Here is a 16,394-nt window from a genome sequence, read left to right as displayed (position 1 = left end):
TTTTCTGATCGTATCCCATAGATTTTTTATTCGTTCCCATAATTTATTGGTATTTTCCGATTGGATATCAATACAATTGCACCGAAAAAATCTGGGAAACGGCCAAAAAATCGTGGGAACGCACTAAAAAAATATGGGAACCCACCAAAAATTCATGGGAATAAACCAATAAATAGTTGGGAACCCTGTACTGATTGAACATCGATTGACTTCCAACTATTGAATATGTGATGTTTAGTTGGCATGCTTTGTCATACAATTGTTTTAACAGGTCATGAGATTTTGGTTAACCTTTCAAAACCCAGTTTTCCATACAAACGCATGCTTTTTAGTTTAACTACCAGCAAACTATTGAGTGTTTAACGAAAAAGTGTTAGTCTATTGAATTTTGGCTGTAATTTGCATTATTTTTCTCCTAACCTTTCCAAACATTGCAATCTGAGTCGGCGTTGCGTTTTCCATAACCAAGACGGTTTCCATTGTATAGATGTGAACTAAGCAAAACGTATCCAAGCAACCGCTGGAAAGTAACGCTGATCAGGCTTTAGTTTTTTTATGTTATTTTGACTAGAATTTTATTTTGATCGGTATAAAACCAATGGAAGCATAGAGAATACGTTAGAAGCAATGCAATGTCTTTAACAATATGATCCTGTTACCAAATACTCAAAGAGCAAAGCTTGTTACTTTTTCCATCTGTTTCCGAGAATTGTCTAACCCCAAATGTAAAAGAAAAACCGTCCAAAAGTTAAATTCTTCTTTCCTTCCGTTCTTTTTCACACACCCGCAAAGGTTTCGAAAAGCTCCCTGCTCCTTCCCTCCACCTGAAATGTTATTCGCGGTGGCCGATACGAACTAGGGAGAGCGTGTGCGTTTGAAAGTGTTCACCGTTGTTGAAAGTGCCTGCTGTTCCGGTACGAAGCAGTATTAGGTTGCGAGCTGCGAGCCCCTCTCTCCCCTCTCCCGCCCCACGATGGATAATTTCGAGCGCATACTGGTCGATGTCGACTGCAGCCGGTACGAGGAGGACGCCTTTTCGCTGCTGGACAAATCGCGCGACGTCAACATTGTGCGCGACCTGCGCTCCTCCACCGTGTCCGCGTTTGATCAGTAAGTGTGCCACTGTTCGCTAACCGACGCGTGCGGTTGCAACCGCTCTAACCGATTCCCTGTTGCTCCGTACCCGTACCCGTGCGTACTGCTCTTACGATCTATTCACTATTTAAACTCCCTTTCTCGAACCAATCTTAACAAAAGAACGAGCTTCCCCCAGCTGAACATCTCCTCCCGGACGCAGCTCAAGCAGCAGCTGTTTCGCGAGCAGATCAAAAACAGCGAGACGGGCCCGCGGTCGATGGTTACCTCGCCCGGGCCGCCCGTCCTGTCCGTCCGGCTGCCGCTCGAAAACATCGACATCGAGCTGCCGAAGAAGGTGCTGCAGGTGGAGACGCGGCTCGAAAACCCGACCCGCTACCACGTGATCCAGAAGCAGAAGACGCAGGTGCGCGAGTACGTGACCGCCGCCCTCAAGCTCACCAAGCAGAACCTGGTGCGGGAGTCGTGCCGGCACACGCGGCTCATGATACTGGGTCGGCTGTACGATTCGTTCATCAGTACGAAGCCGGCGAGCGCGGGCAGCGGTGGTGCCGGTCCGCAGGCTGCCCCAGTGCCCGGAGCGGGCGGTGGTGCCACTCCCGCCAACGGGGTCCCGCTCGGCCCAACCGCCGTCCCGAACGGACCGGGCAAGGCAATGAGCAGCATGGTGGTCGGTGGTGCGCCGGCGATGACCGCCGGTTCCGCCCAGTCGTCCGGTACGCCCTCCGCCACGCCCACGATCGAGCAGCAGCAGGAGTGGCGGCTGGAGATGAAGCTGTCCTGCCGGTTCGGCAACAAGCTGTACCAAACGTTCGTGGACGAGTTCGACTACGTGCGCGACCTGCTCGGGCTGATCCGGTTCGAGATACCGAAGTGGGTGTTCGTGGTGTCGGAGTTTGAGGACGAGATATCGTCGTACGAGTGCAACCGGGCGGCCCGGGCGGCACAGCAGGCGGCGGTCGCTGCCGTCGCCGCCGATCAGGAGTTCCTGGTGCGGCCCGGTCTGGCCGGCGAGAAGGGCTCCAAGCACGAGAAGTTCATCGAGCCGGAGGTGCGCGATCGGATCAAGAAGGACAATCACAACTGCAGTAGGTATTTGTGGCGCGCCACGGGGACCACGGGTGGTCCACGGCGCTATCGAACCGTCTGGGAGCATTGTACGGGGGTTTTGCCGGACTGCTGCTGCTAACGTATCTGTGCCAGGCAGGGTGTGTCGTGCCGTAAGCCGGCACGTGCCTCTGCCATTTGAAGCTAATGTGATGATCGAAACGGTTGTGCAGGTTTTTCGTTTGCCTGCCAAGAGCTCATCCAGAGCCTGTTCATATTGTGTATGTAATCCTGTTTTTTTGTGTTTAAATTATTCTTACCAAACATTATCACCTAATGCTTGTAGCGGCCGGCAGAAAATTTCTTTCCCCGGCAAGCGGTGCGCCTCTTTTTTGTTTTCCTTTCATTTTCCCATTTCTCTTGAGGTGGCAAAAGGGGCGGTCGTCACTACCGCGGGTCGTCTCCATCTTCCAGCGCCAGCGCACGCTTTCCTCCAGAACCAGTGTGTGTCTGACCCGCGGCCCGGGTTCGTCGTAGCGGTCGCTATTCAACCCCAAACTCCATCAGCCGCGATATCGTTTCCTGTAAATGGTTACAACAACCAGCACTCGCTCTATATGGATAAAGATAACCTCAAAGCAAACAAAACGTGCGGTTGTTTATTTCTATTGATGGGCCCGGTTGGTTCACCCACGCACGCAAGTGAGACCGAAAAAAAAAGAAACAAACGTGGTTGATCTGTTATCTGTTCACTCAACTCCCCCCTCCGCTTTCCACCATTATTGCTGCCTATTGTTAAAATGTGAGTGTCTGTATGTGTTTTTTCCCTTTCTGCATCTCAGGCTCCGCCATCTCCTGGTATTCTTCGGTATCGAGTTTCCTGGCATTTTTCGGTAGAAAGTTTCGCCCGAATCGTGTCGAGTGCCACGGCTCGCGCTGAACGTTTGCGACGATTGGCAGGGCAAAAGCGGGGAAAAATGGGCATGTTAAGCAGTTTACTGCGTATTCCTTTGAATATGCCACAAAACACAAATTATTCTTACACTATTACATGCCTCCACCATTTATCTATTGCTAAACATTTGTCGAAAGCATCTGCCTATTTTGCCCCAAGCGTAACTGCCCATTTTGCCCCACGTGAAACATTTTTGTAATTTTTGTTATATTAGTAAAAATACGCATTCAATTGCTTAGCTTTCTTGGGACAAATTGTATAGAAATATCATTTCTTAAAATATATGTATCGTGAATCGAAAGTATTACGATGGCTGATACCTATATTAGCATCATGAATAAACACTTTGAGTTATTTCTTAAAAAGATGGGGCTTGAAAACTAAAAAACATGTTACTACAGGCCTACATGCCAACACACACAATCAGTAAATAAAAAAAATCAGCTCGTATCAAATAAAACACCTTTAATCAAATAAAACACCTTGTGGGCACTTTAGTTTGCCGGCCACTGTACCTTGTAAAACTTCCACGCAACCCTGTGACACTGGTTTAAGCTTTAATTTTCGAAGTGGTAAAAATTATCTCAATATGATACTAAATCTTATTTTGCATTTTTCTTGGTAATTTGTTATAAAAGGGTTATGAAACTTATATGGTGTCCATAGAACACATTTCCAGCATTGGAATATATCTTTGAAGTGAAATTAAATAGAAGGTGCCCATTTCGCCCCACATGCCCCATTTGGCCCCGCTTAACGGTACGCATTGTCGTACCGTTCAAGTGCTGCTGTTCTCTGAGCGGCAAGGGATAGGAGCGGAGCCGTAGAAAACATGACAAAATACTTGGCTCTTAACCTCGGTGCGCTGGCGGAAAAGGACGACGGTCGGTGTGGGGGTTTTCAAACGAACGAGTGAAAAATTAGACAACAGCTTGCAAAACTGGCTGAAAGTTCGAGATGAAACATTGGAATGTAAATATACGCTTTACGATGTTTGCCCAGTTCCCATGGCCCAACTTTCCGTGCCGGGCGTGTCTGGGAATTTTCTTTCACTTTTCCGGCCTTTTTTTTTGTTCAATCGATTTACCACATGCAAACTTTGGCGTGCAAAGTGCGTAATTTCAAGGAAGAAACGAACCGATAGAGACAATCGACCAAAGGGGGGGAAAAGTCTGCTTAGCATTCGCCGTGCGCCGTGTCTCAGCGAAACAAAGAAATGGTCGGGAATCGGGTCGACTCATCCCCACTCAATCATTCGAACCCGAAGGTTCAGCCCATTGACTTTGCTCGAGAGTTTTCCCTTCCCACCTTCGGAGACGTTTTTGCGCGACCATTGTAAAAGAAAAGGGGTAGAGTTTGTGTGAGTAGAAGGTCGTGCTAGTAGATTGGGTTACATTGCTATTTCATTATCGCGTTTCATCGCGGCGACGCTCCACGCTGCAATGAAACGAATGTTGAGGTCGTGTTCGTTTTGTTTTGTTTTACTCTCCCGCTCGCTTGCGCCTGTCTTGATGAAGCCGTGCTTTCAACGGAACGCAAAAAGGAGCGAGCAATAACGAAGAAAGCGAGATCACAAACGATAATTCCTACAATTTGCTCTCAACCCTGTGTACTTTATTTTTCCACGTATTTTTTTTTATTTGGTTTTGTTTTACACATCTGCAAGCACATCTGGGCGAAGGGTCCCTTTTTTTGTTTTTTGTTTTTTTTTTCGTGTTAGAAAAAAAAATGGCTCAGGAGAAGGCTTGGGGTGCCTTAGGGTGGAAACCGAGTGGTGTCGCACAAGAGTGTTATTATTGCTGTTGGTTTCTCTAGACATGATGCGAATCAGGTCGTGGTTGCTTTAATTGGATTTTTGCACTTGTGTGTCGAGAGTGGCCGCGCGGTTTTGTGCAATGAATCTCGGACTGGTGCACCTCACATCGGACGTTCAAATTTCGTTTCATTACCAGCGCTCGAGCGCGTTTCGCTTCGTGATAAAGTAAGTGGTTGTTTAACCGTCTTCTTATGAATCTTTGTACAAAAAAATGAAAGAAGTTAAAAAATTAGAAGAAGAATAAGCTGTCTCGACGAAAAATCCATTTGGAAAAAAGAAGAACACTTTCGTGTGTTATACATTGCTTTCTTGCGCCAAATTACGACGACTCTAAATGCATTAATGGGTATTTTTTCCGCTGTATACCGTATACACATTTTCTCCAAAAATAAAAATAAAAAGCCAGTCCAGCACACACACACACACACACACAATGGTATAAATTGACTAACACGTTACACAACGCGCGATACTTGGCGCGAACACAGCGGTAGCTCAACAGCGGCGCGCCCAGCGCTGTGACAGCTCGAGGAAATTAATGTGTCCCTTAATGAACGGACGGACAGGCCGGCGGAAACGAAGCGAAAGGAAAGGTTCGGTTTTGTCACCGCGTAATGGTGGTTCGCACTTTTGCGCGGCATTGTGGCCGCCAGTATTTGCGAATTTGTATTTCCCCGGACCCGGTCGGTCTCGGGGAAGGGAGAAAAATATAAAAAAATGAAAAAAAAAAACACACACACACACGCACCGGAGCACACGGTTTGAGTGGGAAAGTGGAGAACAGTGTGACAGCAGGGTCGGTCTGATATTACTTTATCTTTAACGTTACCGTGTTACAATCTGTGTCCTTTCTGCTTTGTATGTGTGTGTGCGCTTTTATATGATGGCCCGTGAGTGCCATCGGGCGAATGTTTTACTGTCCTTCGGGCGTACTTTTTTCTTCGTTTGCTTCTTTTTTGCGCTCAGATTGGCCCGTGGCTCGTGTGGGAGGAGAGAGGGGGGGGGGAGGAAGGGGTGGGTTTGGTGGAAGTGTTCCCTACACACTCCTTCACCTTTTCACCGTCGACTACTGGCCGTGGGAACGTTTCTTTTCAATTTCGAGTTTAATTTCTAAGCCCTCCATCCTATCCTGGGCGCAGTGGCGGGACCGTGTGCTGGCAGTTTATGCTCTACGTTTACGTTCCACCTCGTGCCGGGAGCATGCGTGTGTATGTGTGTGCGTGCTCCGATGGTGTATTGTGCAAGAGGAACGCTTATTGTGCGGAAAATAAAAATGGGAAATAAAAACGGGGAAATAAGCGAAACAAATGCAACGCCAGCCGGTGACAATAGGAGGGTATGGGGGGCAGCGCTCGCACCAATTGAACGGTGGAAAATCACAAGTGTGATTGTCGGTGCTGCTTGTTGTTGCGTGCATCTGGTTCGTGAGTTCGTTGAAGCAGAGTTCGAATTAATTTAAATTGCTGGTCATTATGGTTAAGGGGTTAAGAACTATTTTTAACGTTTTTAAGAAACGAAGAGATTTTTGAGAAAAGCTTTTAGAGATCAGATCTCAGATCAGATCAGATTATCAGAGATAAGAATCTTCAAATTTTAATAATTGGTGCCATTGAAGATTAATGAATGTTTACAGACTCTTGATCCAAAATCGAGATACCGAATTGCTTCGAATTACGGACACTTAAGGCATATTTGCTTAAAATAAAAATTAAGTCGGCCATACCTTTAGAGATAAGAATCTTCAAATTTTAATAATTGGTGCCATTGAAGATTAATGAATGTTTACAGACTCTTGATCCAAAATCGAGATACCGAATTGCTTCGAATTACGGACACTTAAGGCATATTTGCTTAAAATAAAAATTAAGTCGGCCATACCTTTGCATAACTCACCTAATTGAAGTGAACCTTCTGAATTTCAGAAAAAAAAGATTTACAATCATTTTACTGAAATCATTCCAAAAAATCATGAAAATGCAACGATATTTTGATTCATATTCCGGACAGTTTGAAGCTCATATTTCAAATTACGGACGTTTTGATTCAAATTCCGGATAGCCTTAAAATTTCGTCTGTAATCGTAACACTAAACATTTTTATTTTTTAATTATTTTTTTGAGGTTTGAACACCCAATGTTGAACGTCGATGTCCTCCAAGACGGACAGAACGACGCTCTTACTGACAACGGGGTTTGGGTGCTGGTTTACTCTTGTGCACGAAGATGCATTGCACCGAAGTCTGCGGCTGAAGGTCAAGGTCTGCGGCTGAATTGTTTCTGAGGTGCTCAGGGCTTTAGAGCTCCCCGCCAAAATATTTTCGCAATAGATTTGCTCTTTTATTTTGACCCCACACACGATAAATATGAGTGGAGAGCGACCTTCGGTGGTTATGGCGGCCTACACCATCACTACTGTTGGTTGTTGAAAAGGCATTCGACAGCGTTTGATATGGTGGACTTTTACACAAGCTGGTTGAATTTGGTCTTCCAGTTTATCTAGTTTAAAATTATTAGTAGCTACTTTAAATAGAGATCATTCAGAGTGGCCTTGCACTCTGCCTTGTCTGATCCAAATCCTGTTCTTGCGGATGAACCACAAGGAAACCGTTACCGTATTGGGCCTCTACACGTTTCGGCGTACCATACCGTTCCTTTTTATACCTTTCCCTCATTTTTGGAGAGTTTGACAGAACGGTACGCAGAGTGACCAGAAATACCGATTTATCTGTATCATTACCGATTTTGGATATACCTACCGATTCACAGATGACCACCCTAAAACTACCGATTTTTCATTTATCCTACCGAAAATCACAGATTTTCTCATAATACTGACTGAAAAGTCATAACTAACTGACAACTAAGGCTCGTGTCTGTACTTCAAGAGATGCGATAAAATTGGACGTGCTGGTAATGCAAATTGAAACTCCTACCAAAAAATACCAATAAAATTTTGACGCTCCTACCGAAAACTGCCGAAAAAATCTGGTCACACCGATGGTACGGTACACGACCCCGGTACGTGTGGAGGGCATATTACTGTACATCTTTTACAAAACGAATATTTCTCTCCTTTTCTGCGATGGCATACTGTTTCTGTGCGTAGATGACCCTGCGATTGCAGTCAAAGGTAGGAACATGATCGAATTGAAGAGCAGAATGCAACGCTATCTTGATATCTTCCTAATAAGTTGGCAGTTTATAAACAGATAATCCTACCAGTTGCAACACAAGCAGCCCCAGTATGGATCACATATGCGAAAAATCACCTTTTTTTATTCAAGAGGAACAGTTCAAAAAGGCCGTATTGCGAAAACTCCCGCCCGCGAAAATTTACCTCTGTAGACATGCATGATTTGTAATGCTTAACAAAATGTTACGCGTGATAACTGATACAAACCGCTTCACAAGGAATGCAGATTTATACACCATTGATAGTGTTCTTCCCTTCAAACAAGAGGTACAAAAACATTCGTAAAAAACTGTACAATCGCTATTCGATCTCCACCATTCCTCTAATAAACAGCCGTGTCGAGGCGTGAGTAATTCAGGGTAAGCTAGAATAGATTACACATTAAGGTAAATGTGATAAAAACTACATCTACGGATACAAACGCTCTACCAATTTAATGAGTAGAACATATTAATGCATACTTTTGTAAAACTTTTAGTTGGTCTTAATGGAAAATTAATTTTTTATTAATTTATTAATTATATTTTTTACTGGTACACCTCCGAGAAATACACAAATTAATTTGTTTGTATATATACTCCATTACGGCTATTAAGTACTGATGGCCAACCGAAGTTGCAAGGTTTTAGCAGGCCACTCTGGCAAGGCAAACACGATCATTTGATTGTTCACAAACTGCTGGAAGCAACTCTTTGGATCTAGTGAGTCTAACTTCTTTGTGTGCATTGGTAAGATTCTGAAGTTTTTGGAACTTCAGTAGCTTTAGTTCAGGCTCATTTTGCAATAAATGCAGAATGGCATACTGCGATATGTTCAGGTTACGAGCCACATGCGATAGCCACATGTGGTTTTCCAGGCTAATATTGTTTATTGTTTATTTACCCGTCCACCGCGAAGGTTTAATGAATACTGTTCAGGATTAAAATACGCCAAAATATAGGCAATTTTATTTACACCTTAGTTAAGCCACAATACAACAGCAGCGCCATCTTGAGGCGATAAAGCAACTACTCCACACTTAACAGTAGCGCCATCTACGTGGTTAGTCATGCGAATCATTGGGTCAAAGGGTGTTGTATAAGCTAATAATAGGGAAGCATTTGTATATTAACGGAAAGAGGGAAAGTGAATAAGGCCGTCGGATAAACCCAAAATGTAAACATCACTAGCGGAGCATTGCGCTTCGTGGTCAGTATCCCTAGAAATTATATGGAATTCAATTAATAGCAAAGAATTAGGAGCATGAATTTATTTCTATATCTTCATATCACCTTGATAGCAAATCTAGCATAGATTCCATGGCGGGTAGCTCTGGCTTGACACTAATTAGCGCTCTCCGGTGAATATGGCAACTGTGCTGATTTTTGCTCCCATAGAAAACTCGAGTCACGAGTTTTAACTGTCTAGTGTGGGGCGCAATCTTACACTAGTACTAATTTCTTGATATGTTTCTAAATGTTAACAGTCAAATAATTATGTATGATCGTTAAATCTTGTCATGGTGCTTATGGAGACATTTGCACCATATTGTGTACTATGTCTCGTTTCGTACAGTATTCTAGGTTGTGAGTCTTTACGTCTTTTTCAAGCGTCTCCAGACCTAAAAGTAAGAGACGTGTGTTGTACGGCGGCATATCCGATTAATTGTTCCAGTCCAACTTTCAAATAGCATAACGAGAGCAATTACGAGAGCAATTACGAGAGCAAATATGAAGCAATTACGCTATCACGCTTGAAATCTAACACGAATAGTTTTTTTCCTGGAAGAGTTCCACAAAAATACTTTTGTGTGCTAATTAACAACATAATGAGATGTCACTGGAATAAATCAGACATCTTTCAGACGAGCAGTCTGAAGTCGGTTTGCTGTTTTTTCTACTCACCCTATAGGTCTCCAATCATCAAATTTTGAGACGGTCATGAAGCATAAGATCGAAAATCATCATGCAATTCTTGATTCGATTAAATATTCATGAAAAAAAAATCGATGATTCTCATCCCAAGGTTCACAAAGCACAAAGCGGTTTCATTGCGTTGAATGTTACGTTCGATGACAATACTCCACTTGACCGGTAAGTGTGGGGTCGTTTAACTTGTAGCGAAAGCTAACAAAAAAAAAAAAAAGAAAACGCCCAATCAAAATCCCTAACCAGATACCAAACTGTCACATTGGACAAAAAGTCGTTCCTACACATAAAGAAAGAAAAACAAATCTGAAGAAATGTACCTGTATTGCTCCGCCATCGTGCGCGTTTATCACACCGCCAGCAAAGACAAATAAAACAACCCACACGTTGAAAGTCCGGGAATGAGGCATTGTTTGGTTCTGCCGTTCCTGCGGTGAGCCAGCCGGGGACCAGACCAGCGAGATGGAAAGATTTATAGAAAGCGACATGATTCATGAAGTCGCCGCCCTCACTGGGTACGCGCCTGGACCGGGGCACAATGGGCACGCTCGTGTGTCTCTATCCTGCGGCAAACCGATATACGCCCCAAAAACCGTACATAAATCCGGGCGCTTTCGCACCTGCCGATGTTTCTGGAAGAACGAAGATGGGGCTGTTTGAGGCTTTGTGCTTTATTTATTTTCTCATTTTCCTCCCTGCGCCTTGCGGCATCATACAATTGCACACACACACACACACAAACACACACACACACACATATATATATATATATATATATATATATATATATATATATATATATATATATATATATATATATATATATATATATATATATATATATATATATATATATATATATATAACTATACTATTCTCTGCCTGAGAAAGCTGAGGAAGGTCAATCCTCAATGGGGAAATAATTATTTTTAATGATGATCATATTTTACCATTAATTATGTGTAATTCATTTTCTTGCTCCTGCCCGGAAGGGGATGAGATTTTCCAGCGGGAAACGAAAGCGAGTGTTGCGAGACATCTTTGTGGGTATGTGTGTGTGTGTGTGTGTGTGTGTGTGTGTGTGTGTGTGTGTGTGTGTGTGTGTGTGTGTGTGTGTGAATGTTTGTTTTCGTTGCGGTGTGATTGAGCTTTCAAAAGCGGCACAGTGGAACAGGTAGGTCCGTGCTTTATTTCGGTGTCAAATGGTTTTACTTCTGTCGTTATTTTTTTTTCTTCTCGCTTCTCCTCGTAACTACCACAGCCCGGCGCAAGGGCGAATAATTTATGAGACAAGAAACGTGGCAGCAGGACGAAGGAGAAGAATCAATTTGTATACACCTATATCAAGCAACACAATCAGATAAAGCGCGTACGCATTCGCAGCGAACTAGAAGAAGGGAGCGAACCGGTCCGACCGTTCCAAATACGCATGGGTACAGGGGTGGGGTGGGGGAGAGGGAGTAGAATGTGTGTACGCATTTGTCCCGCTTTTACACCATCTCCTCACGCAGCACAAAAACACCCGAAGAAGAACAACAAAAAAAAAAGACAATCATGCTCATGCAGCAGCAAACCACTCGCCACTTGTTGGATGGAAGATAAAATAAAACTTTACTGCATGTCAGCGCTCCGCAACTACTGCTGTTCACCCGCCCACTGCTTTCAATGGGCTTTGAAGGCGTCCAATACGAATCAAGCAGCAAAGAGCACGCTTCGTATGATGGTTTCGAGGGGAGAGAGAGATTGAAATGAAGTCAGCGGGATAATCGAAGAAGAAAAAGAACATACAAACACAGGTAGAAGCAGTCATTTTCTTTGCATGAAGTTATCGGCAAGCGGAAGCGCCTAAATGTATGCATAGTGCAGCGCAAAGATGGCTTTTTTTAAACAAGAAATCTATCCATAAATAGGACGGGCGATGGGTAGAGCTAATTGGATTTGACGCTAGCGAAGCATCGCGAAGCGTGGCTATATGTTTCTTAACATTCCAGCTAAAAATAACCCGGTACACAGTGTAGAGCCGCCTCGTTCTTTGGCTGCGCCGAAGAAGCAATCGATCATTTTCCGTGCGTCTCGCACATACATGTGTGTGTGTGTGCGTTTTGTGTGAATGTACACGCATCATCTCGTATTGTGTGCGACTGCCCCGCCTACGCACGGGGCGCTTTTACCATTTATTCCCATTCCGTATGATTTTTATACGCGTTGTGGCGGCCCGCTTGTGCCGTCGATCCGACATAAAAGAAATGTGATTGCATGCCGGTGTGCGGTACGAGGGTGTGTGCGCAGCGTACGAGAGGGCCTGAAATTGAATTATACCCCAGCTTGTGTACCGTTGGAGAGGGGCTCGTTTTTTATTATTATTATTATTATTTTATTCTTTCCCAGCATCCAGCATTCTGGAAAGCTAAGAATAGGCCGCCGGTGAGACACACCGGAATACGGGGTGCGATGCGGTGCAGGTGCGTGCGGAAGGTCAGCTCATACAAGCAACGATATTTACAAAACTTCGAACGTTCTGTTGGAGTGGAGGGAGGAAGGAACGATCATTTGGGTGCGATTCAGAACCGAAGCTGGAAGCGGAATGTTTTTTTTTTCGCCTTTCGCCCGCCGCCGGCACCGCCGAGATGATGTGTGGTGTGCGTTTCGGTTACGGCTGTGGTCGTGACTTTTCGTTACGCAGGCACCATAATGAGATATGCTTCATACGGGTGCGAACGGTCCCTGCTAGGACGGTGGAAAAGGGGGCAAAACTCAGGTTTATATTTTGCAAACGGGGCTGAACCGCTCAATCACGCAAACAAAAAGGGTTTATACGGAGCGAGTTTTATGTTACACATAAGGGGGGCGGTTGGTCTTACTTTTTGCGGCTGACACATAAAACCATCTTCTCGTAATAGTTCGTACGTGTGTGAACATTTTAACAATTCAGCAACGAACGGAGCTGATAATGAAGGTGGGATTGTTTTGCCGATTGCATACCACGGGGGTCTGTTGACGGAAAATGGGCTGGCTCCCGAATGGTATGCAACACACATGACATCCCTCGGAGCGTTTTGAATCTTATCATAGTTTGAATGATGTTGTTACGATTATTTCATTCAATCTTTTATTTTAATTCGAATGTTTTGTATGACCTAATAGGACTTCAATAAATCTCACTTAAGACTGAAAGGGTCTATCTGCAGAATTCTGTTGAGATCACTAGTTAACCCTATTTCTAGATCTTAAAGATGTGAAGCGCAAATAAACTATCAACATTTCAACCTTTTACTGTGGACATGTTCTAGGGATGGCAGTGAAGCCATGATAATGAAGTTCACTTTTGCAATACATCATAGTAATTCGAGATATATTAAAGCGCCCCAATAATATGCTTCTTCAAAGTTTGAACTAGATTGTTTGAGAAATTCGAATTTGTTTCAAACGCTCCCAGTTTGTAACAAAAGCAGTGGCGGATTAACACGAATGGAGGCTCTAAGCGCTCACACGATTATAGGCCTTTTTGCAGTGTTGAGCAAGAATTTGTAAGAGGAATTTGAAACAGGAGAAAGATTTACAAGCAAATTTGTTTGCGAGTGGGAAGTGGGTTCCTTTTCTCGGCCCCACGCGGTCGATTAGTTTTCGTACTGCTTAAGCCACCCCTGTCCAAAAGCTATTTCAAGAGAGTGTCGTAATAACCATGAAATGGAAAAGCGGAAATTGGAACTTGCTAATTTTTCTATTTGTTATTTAACTTTGAATTTGTTTGTCCAAATATCAACATTGCTGAGACAAATCAACAACCATATCAATAAAAATGGATACCATTGGCTTCTAGATCATAAGGACGTTCCTGATCACGCGTGCAGAGCATTTGTAATGGAATCTATGTGGCTAAGACGGCTATAAACAGCACATAGCACTTGTGCAGACAAACAACTTTTAAGAATACGCTACCTCATACGCGATACGCGGAACCTCGTATACGCATATTGAGAAGTTCGTGATCGGCTGGTCTGGTGGTACAGTCGTCAACGTGCAGGGCTTGCGACTAACAGCATGCCCGTCTTGGGTTCAAAACCCGTATACACCTCATACGTAGGACTAACTATCTGCTATGGGTAAACAATAAAGCCAAACCCCAGGTGGGTTCTCAGGCAGGCCTAGACCGACAACGGTTGTTGTGTAAAAGAAGAAGAAGAGGGAGAAGATATTTATGGTGTTCTCATTAAGGCAGGTTTTTGAATAAATTGTACTGATTTGATACATTTCCTGTTAAGAGCAACAAGCTTTAAAAAAGATCATTTGCATTGAATGTTTCAAATAACATAAAACTCAACATACTCGATACTTCCGTTAATAGCGTATCTCAAGGACAACCTATACGTTATGTTTCGAGCTCCCTTTTTTAAGTCTTGGACTTAATATGCATTCAATAACATCCGTTGATCTTGATGCCTTAGTCGCAAATGAAATGTCTTAAAACGTGCTTAATAATAAATGGACAGGTTGATTTGGAGCCAGCCACCCAAAACCCCATTTTTAGTGTTAACAGATAATCTTATAAACAACTTTACATCGGGTTTTTTTAACTTTAAAGACTGTTTAGCTGAGATCTTGCTAAGAGACATGTAAGAACTATGTTGATTTAAGCACACAAAAGTCTTTAGACATGTTTAAACAGATTAAATTATGCAAGTTACAGTCGTTTGGTCGTACGTAAACTAAAAACTGCCCTGCGCTCAGCATTTCTTTATATGTTTTTGTCACGATTTCAAAACGAGCTAACAAGTGAATGCAGTGAAACGAACTTACGGGCACAATGATATATATGGTCTTTCTTTCTCGAGCACAAAAAAGGGCAAAATCCCGGATTTCATTCACTTCAAAGTGAGAAAATGATTCCCCTTCAAGCTCGTATAATTAGCCGAGGAGCGAGGAGAAGGAGATGCTGATGGGTGGATAATTCTTTTCCTGTCAGCGTCACGCAACCGACAATTGATGCCGGTCCGGGCCACCTGGTCGACAGTGTCGTTTGGTGTGTTCTGGGCTGCTACGTCTTCTTTCGGTTTTCATTTGCTCTCCGACCGCAGCACCATTTGTTGCCATCGGGCACTGCTGTGTTTTAGCATAATTAAATGTATCAACCCAGAAGCAATTAGAGACGACCACTTGACACATTGCTTATCGATGTAGTGCTGATGGGGAAAAAGAGAGAAAGAGAGAGAGAGAGAGAGAGACAGAGGGGGGAAAAAGAGACAGCGGAAGATTGGGACGCATCTTGGAAAATGAAACGCATTAGCAGTTGGCTTTCCATCGGTGCTCGAAGCGCTGTCCTCAAATTGACCCTCCATCCAGGGGGGGGGGGGGTTGGCGAGGGTCAGGGCAGGACGAACTTTTTGAAGTGGAAGGAGAATGAGATGAAAATTTGCATCCCCAGCCTCGCCCGCCCATCCTGAACCGCTCTGCCTCTCGTTCCCTTGCATTTGCCGCCAGCGCTGCTTTGGTTCTGCCCGCTGCCCGTTTGGGTGGTGGTGATGGTCATTATTTTGAGCTTTTCAGTTTAGCTCCCTTTTCCCCGCTGGGGATGATTTCCGGTGCTCCAAGCCGGCTGAGAGTACGACGGGACGTAAAATTAATGCTCACAGGCATCAGGTGTGTTTGTGTGTGTGTGTGTGTGTGTGTGTGTGTGTGTGTGTGTGTGTGTGTGTGAATGTAGAGAGTGGGGGCATCAGAGGCATAGGAAGCGGAGACACCACAGGAAGCCATAGTGATGGTGGTGGTTTTAACTTTTACCCACGTCATCAACGTTCGAGCTGCACGTAAAGTACTTGCGCTTTGAGGCAGGTGCGTTGAAGCACTAAAAAGGTAAGGGAAATGTGTGTGTGTGTGTGTGTGTTTGTGAGAGCGAATAGCAATATTAGAGCAGAGTGTAAAAGTTAAACGTGTGGCGGAGATGGAGAGGGTGCGAGAAAATATTCCAAAATCAATGTGAAATTAATTCTCACCATCGCCCGACCATCGTTGACAGTGGCAATTGCCGCCAACAGTGGCATGTCATGTTTTGTGTCATGTTCGATTGACTTGTGCTATGTCACACACAAGCACACACACACCCTCACAGGTAATTCATTTCACCCATTCAATGGTACAATCGATCAGAAACCAGATGGACCACCGAGCATCTTTCCCGGGAGGGGGAAAATGCCGTTTAATGCCATTCATTTCGTGCATGTTATCATCGAATTACAATTGCGCTCTTAATGAAATCAACGTGGAGGCGGCGAGGCAAATGGTACCGAATTTTATTTGCCCGCCTCGGCCGTGTGAATAAAGGGCAGAAAAGAAGCTGCTGATGCAACAAGGAAAAAAAAGAGCAAAAAACACATGCGACGATGCA

General features: G+C 44.1%; 1 protein-coding gene across 1 annotated transcript; it reads left to right on the top strand.

The window, feature by feature from the left end:
- Window positions 1-898: 898 nt before the first annotated feature.
- On the top strand, window positions 899-2,790 carry LOC120952643 (uncharacterized). Its single transcript, XM_040372078.2, has 2 exons — window positions 899-1,110; window positions 1,258-2,790. The coding sequence occupies exons 1-2, from the start codon at window positions 974-976 to the stop codon at window positions 2,282-2,284; spliced, it is 1,164 nt and encodes a 387-aa protein (XP_040228012.2). The 5' UTR covers window positions 899-973; the 3' UTR covers window positions 2,285-2,790.
- Window positions 2,791-16,394: the final 13,604 nt, after the last annotated feature.

This window comes from Anopheles coluzzii, chromosome X (assembly GCF_943734685.1).
Source record: "Anopheles coluzzii chromosome X, AcolN3, whole genome shotgun sequence".
NCBI classification, from domain to species: Eukaryota; Metazoa; Arthropoda; class Insecta; order Diptera; family Culicidae; genus Anopheles; species Anopheles coluzzii.
The sequence above is the reverse complement of the archived record's forward strand: the minus strand, read 5'-3'. Positions and strand labels throughout refer to the sequence as shown.